This window comes from Salmo trutta, chromosome 22 (genome assembly GCF_901001165.1).
Source record: "Salmo trutta chromosome 22, fSalTru1.1, whole genome shotgun sequence".
NCBI classification, from domain to species: Eukaryota; Metazoa; Chordata; class Actinopteri; order Salmoniformes; family Salmonidae; genus Salmo; species Salmo trutta.
The window spans coordinates 14,001,222-14,014,280 of NC_042978.1; the positions used below are offsets into that span (position 1 = coordinate 14,001,222).

Below are 13,059 nucleotides of genomic sequence, written 5' to 3' on the forward strand. Positions count from 1 at the left end.
TTGCTAATTATATTATCTGTCACTTTTCATGTTGCATAAATACATTTGAAATAAGTTGTAGCTGGATATTTACTTTGACTTCTGATTTAAGTTTAATATTACAACTTTTTTTTTAAATCTTATAATACGTTAAATTAATATTTACTCAAAATTGAAAGCTTTTCAAAATGTAAAAAAAAAAATTGTCAACATGAGTTCAGGTCTTCACGCTGTTCTCCATTCTCATGCACCGTGTATAACTTGTCCCTACCAGAGTTTTTATGTACTCTTTCTCTGGAATAATGAGGGGATTACTGAAAACTTTCAGTCAGACCTTTGTCTTTAAAACAATAGATTTCTGAATGAAAGTCTTGTCATGGTTTCATTAGCCCCAGCCTCCTCCTGTGGGGTGAATGTAAGCTACATTTAGTGCAATTACTTGACTAGAAAACAACTGTCAATCATTCTTAAAGGGGAAGGATTCCAATTAATAACCTCTTTAATCCGCTCATTTAATTTCCATTCACCGGCACCAGCACTAGGCTACTCTCTCTCTCTCTGCACTTTGAAAAGACTATAGTCTGCAACAAAACCACATTAGTTGTCAAGCTTGTTTTGTGCACACACGTTTTGTCGTGTTTTTCAGCGTATTATGCACATTGTTTTTGAAGAAAGGCTAGAGAGGATGCAAGGTAAAATAGACAGGGATTGAGATTTGTCCGGCTTTGGTGTGCAGCAGCCGGACAAGGGGCGTGAACTACCTCAGTAGTTGAAGTGAAGTGTTGGAGGAAACAGGTGGAATATTGACAGTTCAACTTCATGCGCTCAGCACGGCATTTCTTCAAAGGTTGGTTCAAACAGCTATTACTCTTTTTTTGTGACATTTAGGCAACTATAAAAGACAGGTTAACGTTTTATTAGTCTAACATAACATGTCTATATGACATTTAAATCTGAGGAGGTGGACACTGAAAGTGAGAATGTTGTTAGTATTGGAAACCATTGTTGTTTTCCACAAAGTATAGAATTACAGTATCAGTTAGATATAAAAGACATAGATTCTGCATTTTAAGGACTATGCATTGTACGTTGTATATTTTAATACAATAATGATATGCCTAGTGCTTAAACATGTGCTCTTGAATATCATTCAACTATATTATATTGAATATAATAGAATAGAATGCAACAGAGTACAATACAATACAATACAATACAATACAATACAATACAACTATGCAAATGTATAATATGTAGGGCATAATTAAATTTTGTTAATTTCACATTTCGTCCTTTTAAGTTTATGTATATCTATTCAGTAAAGGGTTTCTTACCTCTACTGTATAAAGCTATGTATTACAATTTCATGGCTGATATTTTATAAATTCATGTTAACCAAGATTTTGCCCCAAAGCAAAGTTTTTTTTCTGTCAAATTTAACTTTTGCCCAAACTTCAAGGGGTGGGCCTGTCTATGTCATTATAAACGTGTTAAATATAGCTATGTAAATAAGATATTTCAGAAAGAAATGTATCAACTTGTCTTTGATTAACAACACTATCAACAAGGCAGGTCCTACAGGCCCTAGTTTTGTCGCACCTGGACTACTGCCCAGTCATGTGGTCAGGTGCCACAAAGAGGGACTTGGGGAAATTACAACTGGCCCAGAACAGGGCAGCACGGCTGGCCCTTAAATGTACACAGAGAGCTAACATTAATAATATGCATGTCAATCTCTCCTGGCTCAAAGTAGAGTAAAGATTGACCTCATCACTACTTGTTTTTGTAAGAAGTATTGACATGTTGAATGCACTATCACACAGCTTGGACACCCATACATACCCCATAAGACATGCCACCAGAGGTCTCTTCACAGTCCCCACGTCCAGAACAGACTTTGGGAGGCGCACAGTACTACATAGAGCCATGACAACATGGAACTCTATTCCACATCAAGTAACTCAGATAAAATCAGTAAAATCAGATAAAACTGATAAAAATACACCTTATGGAACAGCAAACACACACATACAAACTCACATACCATACACACGCACCATACACACGCTACACACACGTACACCTGTATTATGTATTGTAGTTAAGTAGTGGCTTGAGGGCACACTTAATGGATTGTGAAATCTTTTTTTAAATGTATTTTAATGTTTAACATTTTTATTATAATGTATTATGCCTTACTTTTTGCTGGCTCCTGGAAGAGTAGCTGCTGCCAAGGCAGCAGCTAATGGGGATCCATAATAAATACAAATACAGATTGATTTTATTTTATTTTATGTTAATGCTGTATAATATACTAAAGTCTATCACATCAATCACGTCTACCAATTTCATTGCACTCAATGTGCCTGGTAATGAGTTTATGCAATAGAATAAAGAGGCTCTGTCTTTTATCATCCGCTTTTGATTAATTGAATAATTATATCATGGCTCATTAAAAGATAAACCTCAGTGACAGATCCATATTCTGATAGACAACACATATACCATAAAACCCTTTAACTATTGCTGTATAGCACTTTGTGACATCGGCTGATGTAAAAAGGGCTTTAGAAATACATTTGATTGATTTATTGATTGATTTAGCCCCCCAAAATGTTTGCTGATCTTGAATAGATTATGTTAATACAATTATTGATTGTATGTTATAGTAGTGGTAGGTAGTAAATTAGTATATGAGAGTTTTAGAATTTTGATGTGGCACTACTAAATGGCAAAGACTCAAGACTGGCTTCTGATCATGTGATGACTGTGACTTTGTTTTGCAGGTGCACAGAACTTGTGGAGGACATCTCTTTAAAACTCATCCTTGGACCTGTTCCTTCACAAAGCCGAGCCAAGTCTACTTTTCCCCGCTAAAGGATAGAGAGTCCAAACGTTCAAATGCATTTATCACTGGATACCATGAGCATGGTGGACGACAGCTGCCTCTCGCCCAGTAACTTCCACGAGATGGTGAAAGGAGGGGGGGCGGCGATGGGGGGCCGCGTCCACAGCATTGATGTCATCCTGGGCTTCAGCAAAGACCAGGACCCCCTGCTCAGCCCATCTGGGGGCCCAGGGCCCCACAAAGTGGGCTTGGATGGCCTGGGGGACCCTGGGAAGCAGGACCCAGCACACCCCTACGGGCACCTCTCAGAGCAGCAGTCCTACCATGGTGAGTCTCTTCGGTGTGAGAAAAACACCCCACTGGGCATACTGTAAATAACTGCTCTGTTTCTGGGGCATTTATGGCCAGCCCACTCTCTACATGTACAGTATATGTTTGAGGCCAAAACACATTAAGACACATCGACTAGCGCTTCGCTGGTGTTCATAAGTTATCAATCAAGTCCTCTCACTTCAAGCTTTGCTGCATTTGTTAGGAACATGCTGCATGTAGGAAGCAGCTAGAGCAGGATGAGGTCAAAGAGACAGAAGATTGAATGTATTAAATGTATTGTATTGATTACCAAGGGGGACGTTTTATTGTCACAGTCATACAATAAGACACATTACATACTTACAGTGCGGCATTAAAACACACACAATCACATGCAATCTTGATGGCAGGGGAAGACACCAAACAAATACATGATAATGTGTATTTTTCATACAATTCTAATTTTCATACCAAGATTTAATTAAGTGGACCACAAAGTGTGTCGGTGGATCCTGCCTATGATGCCTGAACTTGCACACTTCCCTTTGTCTTTTAGTGATGTAATGATTAGCGGCTTTACTTAAGTCATTAAGACTTGATTATTTCCATTGCATCAATGCGTTGAGGCGACGATGACCTCAATGGCTGCATTGGTTGCAGCCTTGCAGAGAGTCCGGGCTGTTTCTCAACAGCTCACAGAATGAAATAGAACATGATATTCTATCTCTATGGGGGGCAGTAGATGACATGTGTCTGTGCCTTGTAAATACTGTGAAATCATGCTGAGATTGAGAGATAAATCACAAAACAAGACGGTGAGAGGGGGTTTCGTCCCAAATCCCATCCCCTTGTGGAATTCCCCTAATCTTCTCTTGGACACAGATGAGATTTTACAGTGGAGCAGTTTCATTTCATTAACATTTCGTCTCTGCATAAAATGTGCTGTTTTTTTTATCTATGGTAGTTTTTACATTCTGGTTACTATCTATGGGGTCACAAAAACAAAAGGTTTAGTGAAACACGTAGCACAAACCAGCTTTTGATGACTCATGAAATTACAAAGTAATTGGAAGTGTCTTATGACAGTGTTGGTTATTATAAAATATGATCATAAGCACTGTTCAACCAGTGCAACAGCAATGGCTAAATTAGTGTTTGTTTCCGCTTAATATTCAGCACTAATTTACATGTCCTTAACACATAACTGACTTGTTAGTCATGCCTGTTCCGTCTGAATGGGCATTTTGTACTACATCGCATCACTTTGTCCCCTCCACATTGAGGTTTTCTGCTGGACTGTAAACATGACGAGGTCTTTAGACGGGCGGTTCCGACAGGCCGACAGGCAGGGAGCTGGTCACTGAACCCAGCCTGACCCCTCCATTGTGCCACTATGGGCATTGTCGTAGGCTGTTAATGAGAGATAGATCAATGGACCCCAAAATCCTCCTAGCTGCCCCTGTCTGGGAATTGAAGGTTTTGCTTGGCTTTCTGTCCTGGTTCTATCAAGCACTGGTTTGATATGAAGATCCATTTAGCGAGGTTTGGGTTTGTTAGTTCCTACTTGTCATGGGTTTGAACTGGGTTGGGCTAGCCATGTTTAGTTTGGTGATTGTGCAAGAAAGTTTCTTTCATCAAGTTTTTGCTAAGCACTGTAAAGTAATGGTATTCATAGTTGGGGTCGGCAAAATTGAAATAATACAAATAAAAAAAAAAAAATTAACAAAGAGTACAGATTATTGTATGGGACGATATACAAAAGTTTTTCAGAAAATTAATTAGAAGAAAAACATGAAAAAATATGAAAATGTAATGAATTGAAGGTTATTTGTTGATGTAAAAATCGAAATGTACAGATTTTTAAGACTGTGTTTGGTTGGGGTGAGGTCTTGAGAAATGATTGGGAAAAAAATGAAATTCTGAAATTCTGGCGAAAAAGTTTGAATACCACTGCTGTGAAGGGAAACACCCAAAGAGTCCCTATCTCTCCATGTGCTATACAGTTATGTGGTCAATGGGAACTGGTCAAGAATATCACCCACAATACCAACCCAAATTGACAATCTATTACTTTTATGTGAGGGACAAATTACAGAATTGACAAGAGAGTAATGTTACCATTATTAAATAATATTTAAAATGGTGTCAATAAAGGCTGTCCCAATAAAGTGTCCCAATAGATAATGTGTTTACCAATAATTAATTATACCGTACAGGACTAGTGCACAGATCACTGCTATGATGGCAGATGCGTAGACAACTGATCTGATGGTCATCTTTGTGCCCAATATAATTTCATTACCCTTTGGGTAAATCTAATTCAACAGCCACGTTGACAGCGTTTCATGGCTTTACCTTGTAATGTTTACAGTATTTTCCTGATTATGAAACTGATACAAATGAAGGTCCTACGTAGATTAGAGTTAAGAATACATGGAAGCTATCAGAGGAATTAACAGGCTGCATCTGTTTCCCTCTGAGGATTAGTGGAAACCTGCAGTGAAAGCCTTAGCAACTCAGCGCCGTGTATGCTGTTCATGTATGCTGCTCGTGTATGCTTCGTTACAAGGCAGAAGGACAATCTGCATGTCTTTAGTTTGCATGCGTAGAGTAAGACATAAGTTCAGCTTTATTTGGCCTACAGTAGCCTGTTGTTGCAGGTGTCAGATGTGTGCGTCCTGGGACGTTTTCAGAACAAACAAGTCATTAAAGGGTTGTGGAGCTCATTTGAGTATTCCGTGTTTTCAGCTTTTGTCAACCCCTAACTCTTCAACAGCTAGACCTTTCATCACTGTCTTTTTTCCTCTTTTCCCATTTCCCTTTTAACTGTGAAGAGTCCCTGTCTAGCTGAGACAGACATGCTGATTAGACATAACATGTGATAGGAGAGCCTAAAACCAACATTTGTCTAACAAGCTAACGATACTTAACTTCGTAAGGTTTTAGAAAGAACGACTTACCTTTGCAAAGAAAGCCAAAGAAGCTTGTTTGGTTAAATCAAAATGAGTCAAAGTCACTTTGTTGATGGATTCATCTAATGTGAATCTCTTCTCTCTCTCGCTATGGGCTCTACAGATTCAGGACTGTACTCGGACAAGTGTGATGGGGAAATGAATGATCTGAGGAAGAGTGTGGATAGCAATGGAGGGAAAAGTCCGGAGCCCTGCGAGGAAGAGCAGCCCAAGAAGAAGCACCGACGCAACCGCACCACCTTCACCACGTACCAGCTGCACGAGCTGGAGCGTGCCTTCGAGAAGTCTCACTACCCCGACGTGTACAGCCGTGAGGAGCTGGCTATGAAGGTTAACCTGCCTGAAGTCAGAGTTCAGGTAGGTTTGTCCACCACCACTTTCACTGGTACTGTGCTGTGCCCTGGTCAACTCCTCTGACTTTCTTGCCAATCATTGTGACTAGGAGTGGACTCAAATACTAACATCTCTGATCAGGTGCAACCTTGATCCAATGTGAATTCAGCCTCCAGGTAAATTGATTCAAGCTGAATATCAATCATCAATGAAATGTATTTATAAAGCCCTTTTTACATCAGCAGGTGAATTAAATGGTTAAAGGGCTTATGTTTGTCTTAGTGGGTCAGAAATACCTTCTCTGAATCTTTAGATGATAATGGTGAGTGACGATAGGACATCTTTCGACTCTGTCAATCACCACATTCTTATTGGCAGACTCGACAGCCTTGGTTTCTCAAATGATTGCCTCGCCTGGTTTATCAACTACTTCTCTGATAGAGTTCAGTGTGTCAAATCGGAGGGACTGTTATCCAGACCTCTGGCAGTCTCTATGGGTGTGCCACAGGGTTCAATTCTCAGGCCGACTCTCTTCTCTGTATACATCAATGATGTTGCTCTTGCTGCTGGTGATTCTCTGATCCACCTCTACGCAGACGACACCATTCTGTACACTTCTGGCCCCTCTTTGGACACTCTGTTAACTAACCTCCAGACGAGCTTCAATGCCATACAACTCTCCTTCCGTGGCCTCCAACTGCTCTTAAACGCAGGTAAAACTAAATGCATGCTATTCAATCAATCACTGCCCGCACCTGCTCGCCCGTCCAGCATCACTACTCTGGACGGCTCTGACTTAGAATATGTGGACAACTACAAATACCTGGGTGTCTGGTTAGACTGTAAACTCTCCTTCCAGACTCACATTAAGCATCTCCAATCCAAAATTAAATCTAGAATCGGCTTCCTATATCGCAACAAAGCATCCTTCACTCATGCTGCCAAACACACCCTCGTAAAACTGACCATCCTACCGATCCTAGACTTCGGTGATGTCATCTATAAAATAGCCTCCAACACTCTACTCAACAAACTGGATGCAGTCTATCACAGTGCCATCCATTTTGTCACCAAAGCCCCATACACTACCCACCATTGCGACCTGTACGCTCTCGTTGGTTGGCCCTCGCTTCATACTCGTCGCCAAACCCACTGGCTACAGGTCATCTACAAGTCTCCGCTAGGTAAAGCCCCGCCTTATCTCAGCTCACTGGTCACCATAGCAGCACCCACTCGTAGCATGCGCTCCAGCAGGTATATCTCACTGGTCACCCCCAAAGCCAATTCCTCCTTGGCCGCCTTTCCTTCCTTCCAGTTCTCTGCTGCCAATGACTGGAACGAACTGCAAAAATCTCTGAAGCTGGAGACTCATATCTCCCTCACTAGCTTTAAGCACCAGCTGTCAGAGCAGCTCACAGATCACTGCACCTGTACATAGCCCATCTGTAAACAGCCCATCTATCTACCTACCTCATCCCCATACTGTATTTATTTATTTATCTTGCTCCTTTGCACCCCAGTATCTCTACTTGCACATTCACCTTCTGCACATCTACCATTTCAGTGTTTAATTGCTATATTGTAATTACTTCGCCACCATGGCCTATTTATTGCCTTAACTTACCTCATTTGCACTCACTGTATATAGACTTTTTGTTTTCTTTTGTTCTACTGTATTATTGACTGTATGTTTTGTTTATTCCATGTGTTGTTGTATGTGTCGAATTGCTACTACGCATTATCTTGGCCAGGTCGCAGTTGCAAATGAAAACTTGTTCTCAACTAGCCTACCTGGTTAAATAAAGGTGAAATAAATAAAAATAAATAAATAAAATCTTTACTGTTGGGCAGATTTCTAGATCCTCAGGAGCTTCAAGGTCACTCACAGCAGGTGTTATACTATAAATACAGACAAGTAACAAAGCAAGCTGTGTCCTGCCCACACAAGCTCAGGTCTCTGGTTGTCTGAGGGCAGACATAAGAAGGTTGTCTTAGCAGGGCATAGTGCAGAAAAAAGGGCAAGGTCTTATAGCAGAATCTAAGGGCAAAGTCTTAAAGCACGGCAAAATGACACAGTAGGTATGGATGAAGGTCGAAATGATTAAGATAGGTCAGTACAGTTAAAATGCACTGTAAATACAACTATAGCTGTTTTTCACGAAGCCCCCAGGGCAATTGATTGGAGTGCATTACAATTGTCAAATTGCTTATTTTTCCAATCCAACAAAATGTAGAAATCCAAAATACTAACCATTCAAGAATACCATCGCTCAATTTGTTGATGATTATTTATTTAGATGGTTTACTTGAATAGAGACGGATGCGGTTAAAACATTGATATTATGGACTTTACCTGCTGAGCGATGATGTTTTACTGTAGGGCTTGAACATGCTCCACATCTGCAGATTATGCCCATAGGTGCTCTGAGACTCCAGTAGGTACCAAACTTTAAATTAAGACAAGTGTCACTGTCCAAACCTTGCTGACAATGGCTCAGGTTCCAGGTTCTCTAGGGACATCCCAAAAGTTGTGCAAGACAGCAGTCTTAGAGCAGGTCAAAACACGGACAACACTGAAGGTCTCGGAACAATTCAATTCAATGATTCTTTATTTATGAGGATACTAAGAAACCAAAATAGGTAGCTTGATAAAGCACTATTCTAAGCCCATTTGGTACCAATTGGAATGATCTGTGCTGTAAATACTCTGGACTATAAATCCAAACCCTCTGCCTTCCTCTAGGTGTGGTTCCAGAACCGCAGAGCCAAATGGAGGCGCCAGGAGAAGATGGACGCTAGCACCATGAAGCTGCATGACTCGCCCATGCTCTCCTTCAACCGGCCACCCATGCACAGCAACATGGGGCCCATGAGCAACGCCCTCCCCCTTGACCCCTGGCTGACCTCACCTCTGTCCAACGCCACCCCAGTCCACAGCATCCCGGGTTTCATGGGCCCAGGACAGGGCCTGCAGGGTGGCTACCCCAGCCACAGCTTCCTCAACAGCCCTCCACCCATGGGCCAGGGGATGCAGTCCATGGCACCACCCCCATACCAGTGTTCCGGTCCCTTCACCGACAAATACCCAATGGAGGACGTGGACCAGAGGAGCTCCAGCATCGCCGCACTGAGGATGAAAGCCAAGGAACACATCCAGTCCATGGACAAAACCTGGCAGCCCATGTGATGGTCTGAGGAGGGCTATTGAAACTGTGTTTCCAGTCATGATTGGGGTTTTGGTCCATGATAATGGCTTTTTTCACACAACAGGATTGCAGTGATGGCACCAAAAAATGCTCAGTTACGACTGATGATATTTCTAAGATTTCCAACACCAGTGACATTTCTACCCTTTGTCAGCACTAGAATGGTTCTTGGTCTCTTTTTTGATTTCCATACTAGTGATGTGAAGGATTGGAAGTTGATGCATATTTTGTGTGCCACTATGCAGAAAGGTTTTTAATCTGGATCTTATGACACAGAATGTCAAGAAAGGCCCCGCAAAGGTAACTACACAAACATCCATTTTCCAAAAGGACTGCAAAGACTGCTCAAATTAACAAGGTTATGATAGAATACTTTTTTTAAAATGAACTTTTATGAAGCAACTGGAACAAGCATTCCACTGGACACTAATTGCCCTTGATGGCAACTTTTAGATTTGTATCCTTATCTAGTAGTTTGGATTTCATAAAAAAAGGCAACAAATACTTCCTTCTCAGTAATTCTGTAAAAATGCAAACACTGTACACTCTAGTCAGGTTTTGGGCCAGGCCTAATTGTGGCGTTAGCTAAAGAGCTATAACCATTCTTGCTTGTAACAAAGCACAATGCAATGTCTCTATAGCTCAGACCACAACTTGTCCAGCCACTGAGCCACTTGACACAGAAAATCCCAAAGAGTATTGGGTATTTGAAGTTTGTAATGCAGATCGCTCAGCTTGTCCATGTGTTAATTTCGTTACTCAATAGTCTTTTATTTTTTGCAAGAGTAGTTTTAATGTTTTTGTTCTTTGCTGTTAACCATGAATCTAATAATAAGTATACACCAACTCATGTCCCCTCCAAATCCTTTCATAAAAGACATTCTGTGGAGTGCTCACACACGGTCACATTTAACTCTGCAAATTAAGATTTGTGTATTTTCCTAATTAATCCAATTGTCTAATTTATCATGAATTTTACAGGTCAATTAACCAGTAATTCTCTCAGTATTTGTGAATGGCCATGCCATGTCTCCCATAATAGTAGTTGAAGGTTGCGGCAGTATGAATCACTATGTCTATGACCCTGAAACACAGAATCATTCATCCAGTTATGATGGTCAGGTTATTTCAACACCTGGAGAAAAAGGATACCACAGCCACCTCGGATGAAGGGGAAACACTGCATTTCTGTCTGTCTTAACTGCAGTTATAGTGGAGAGCCTCTGTCCACACCGTGGGTTGTGGGGTCATGGTTGAGATATCCTGGCTCAGGCTAGAGGGAGCTTTCAGCTGGAGATGCGTAAAACAACCTGTCATGCTATTTAATTTGAGAAGACATGAACACCTTTTAACACCCAATTAACATCTATGAAAGTGATTTACTCCTAGTCTTCATTGACTTGATGAAGATTGATGGTTGCCCTGAGGCTAACTTCAGACTGCAAACACACATGTCGATATACACACTGTAGACTGCACACACACTGATATCAACACCTTCTTTTACGATAGTGTTGGTAGGCCAAACAATGTAAGGCTCTTCTTTCTTGAGAATTGTTCTTGAGGAGTGCTACATAATTAAAGCCAGGCTCTGAATTTGATGGCACCCTCAGTGTGTGACATCTTGATTCTCTGAGGAAGCAATATCTGTTTTAGTAATTTTTTGGAGAGCTGCTCAACATGTTTGGGTCAGTCAAAAAGAGTGATCTATGGCGTAAGCCTCCTACAGTGAGAAGGGAAGCCAGGAGACCTCCCTCTCACACGGAAGGGGTGGGAATAGGATAGGGGGACAGAGCGAAAGACCTCCCTCTCACACGGAAGGGGTGGGAATAGGATAGGGGGACAGAGCGAAAGACCTCCCTCTCACACGGAAGGGGTGGGAATAGGACAGGGGGACAGAGCGAAAGAGGCCACTGAAGTAACCTTTTTTTTTGCCTCAGTGGCTGTTGGAGAAGAAAACGTGTTGGCAGCTTGGCCTTCCATCACTGTGTGTACGTGCAGAGCAGCAGAAGGAGAACGGTTTGATGTGTCACCCTATATAGTTTCCTCTTTGTTCGGCACAATTGATCCAAGCCATCTTCTTTGTCTAAAGTCCGAGGGGGAAAACGGTCACAGACTGCACTAAATAGGCCTCTGTAGCGAGACCCCGGGAATGAAAAAAAGAGCATGAATTGTCTATTTGGCACATGTCGAAGAGATACTACATGGGGTGTATGGGTCCATTGTGGCATAATGTTTTGATAATGACTATATGCATATTTCATATGGTTTATGTATGGTAAAAAAGACAATCTTCAACCACGTTGTTAAATGATAATGTGTCATATCAAGGGCTTCATAGGATTAAACATTTCTGATGTAAAATAATTTAGCATTTTGATTTTGACAATACTTTTACCAGGTAAATATTGTTCATCCTGTTGCAATGTGCGAGGGGTAACATTTAATTACTATTATTTCAGTGATAGTGTGTAGACACAATATGGAGGAAAGAAATTCCATTACACAAAAGTGGAAATGTTGTAGCATTTGTTTTGAAAGGAAACTCAAAATGTCTCTGCTGCCGGACATATGATTAGTTCAGAGTAGAACTGTTTAAAAAAGTTGCCACAGAATTGTCAGTTCATCCAACTTACTGTTTGACTGGAGTTTACAAAGTATTAGTACTGTGTTACTGCAGATATACATCTGTTTCTTTGTCATAGACAGTAAAAGCCCCATTGGTCAATACACAGTTGTTTTACTGATGTGTTATGGGATTCTATGCTCACCTCTCACGCTCAACATTGTTGATTTGCTAATTTTGCCATATTAAATGGGCTGTTGTTTTTTTTCTAATTTACTTGCAGTTGTCTGGTTTTTATGTTATCAGTGCATACTCTTTAGCTGTTAACTCTAGTCAGGTATTTTCAGGACCTCACACCCAACATAGAAACAGGGTTAGTTTGAACATTAAACAATATGTTTAGAAATGTTTGTTCCTCATGTGATACTGGGACCAAGATTAAGCCAAAGTTTAGATATAAAAAATATTTAAAAAATGCACTAGAAACTTGGGAAGTTTATTTTAGGTTTTTATCTGAAAATATACAGGACACTTTTTATTTCCCCGTATAGACATCGCATTTGTTACATGTTCTAGTTCTGTTACTGTTTACTTTTAGTTTGTCTGAAATGTTGATGTCCATGTTCTAGAAAACTTTAATACCTACTTAAAAAATAAACAAATATAGTTTGATAGAATTGTTGTCTTCTGTCTCCTTTATCCTATCTACTCTATAAATCCACTGACTGTGAATATCTATCTACTGTAAATCTCTGAATATAAATGGATGGCTATAGGACGGTATCTGAAGTATAGTATTAGGCCTACTGAAGTATATTATTAGGACTACTGTAGTATGTGAGG

General features: G+C 40.6%; 1 protein-coding gene across 1 annotated transcript; it reads left to right on the forward strand.

Annotated features, from left to right (window-relative positions):
• Nucleotides 1-514: 514 nt before the first annotated feature.
• LOC115158149 (retinal homeobox protein Rx1) lies at nt 515-13,059 on the forward strand. Its single transcript, XM_029706749.1, has 4 exons — nt 515-826; nt 2,766-3,154; nt 6,215-6,468; nt 9,188-13,059. Exons 2-4 carry the CDS (start codon nt 2,881-2,883, stop codon nt 9,629-9,631), a joined length of 972 nt encoding a protein of 323 aa, XP_029562609.1. The 5' UTR covers nt 515-826; nt 2,766-2,880; the 3' UTR covers nt 9,632-13,059.

Coding starts and splice junctions, on each gene's coding strand:
- LOC115158149 (XM_029706749.1), top strand. CDS start 2,881: ATGCATTTATCACTGGATACCATGAGCATGGTGGACGACAGCTGCCTC. Junction 3,155..6,214: donor AGAGCAGCAGTCCTACCATG/GTGAGTCTCTTC, acceptor TGGGCTCTACAG/ATTCAGGACTGTACTCGGAC. Junction 6,469..9,187: donor TGCCTGAAGTCAGAGTTCAG/GTAGGTTTGTCC, acceptor GCCTTCCTCTAG/GTGTGGTTCCAGAACCGCAG.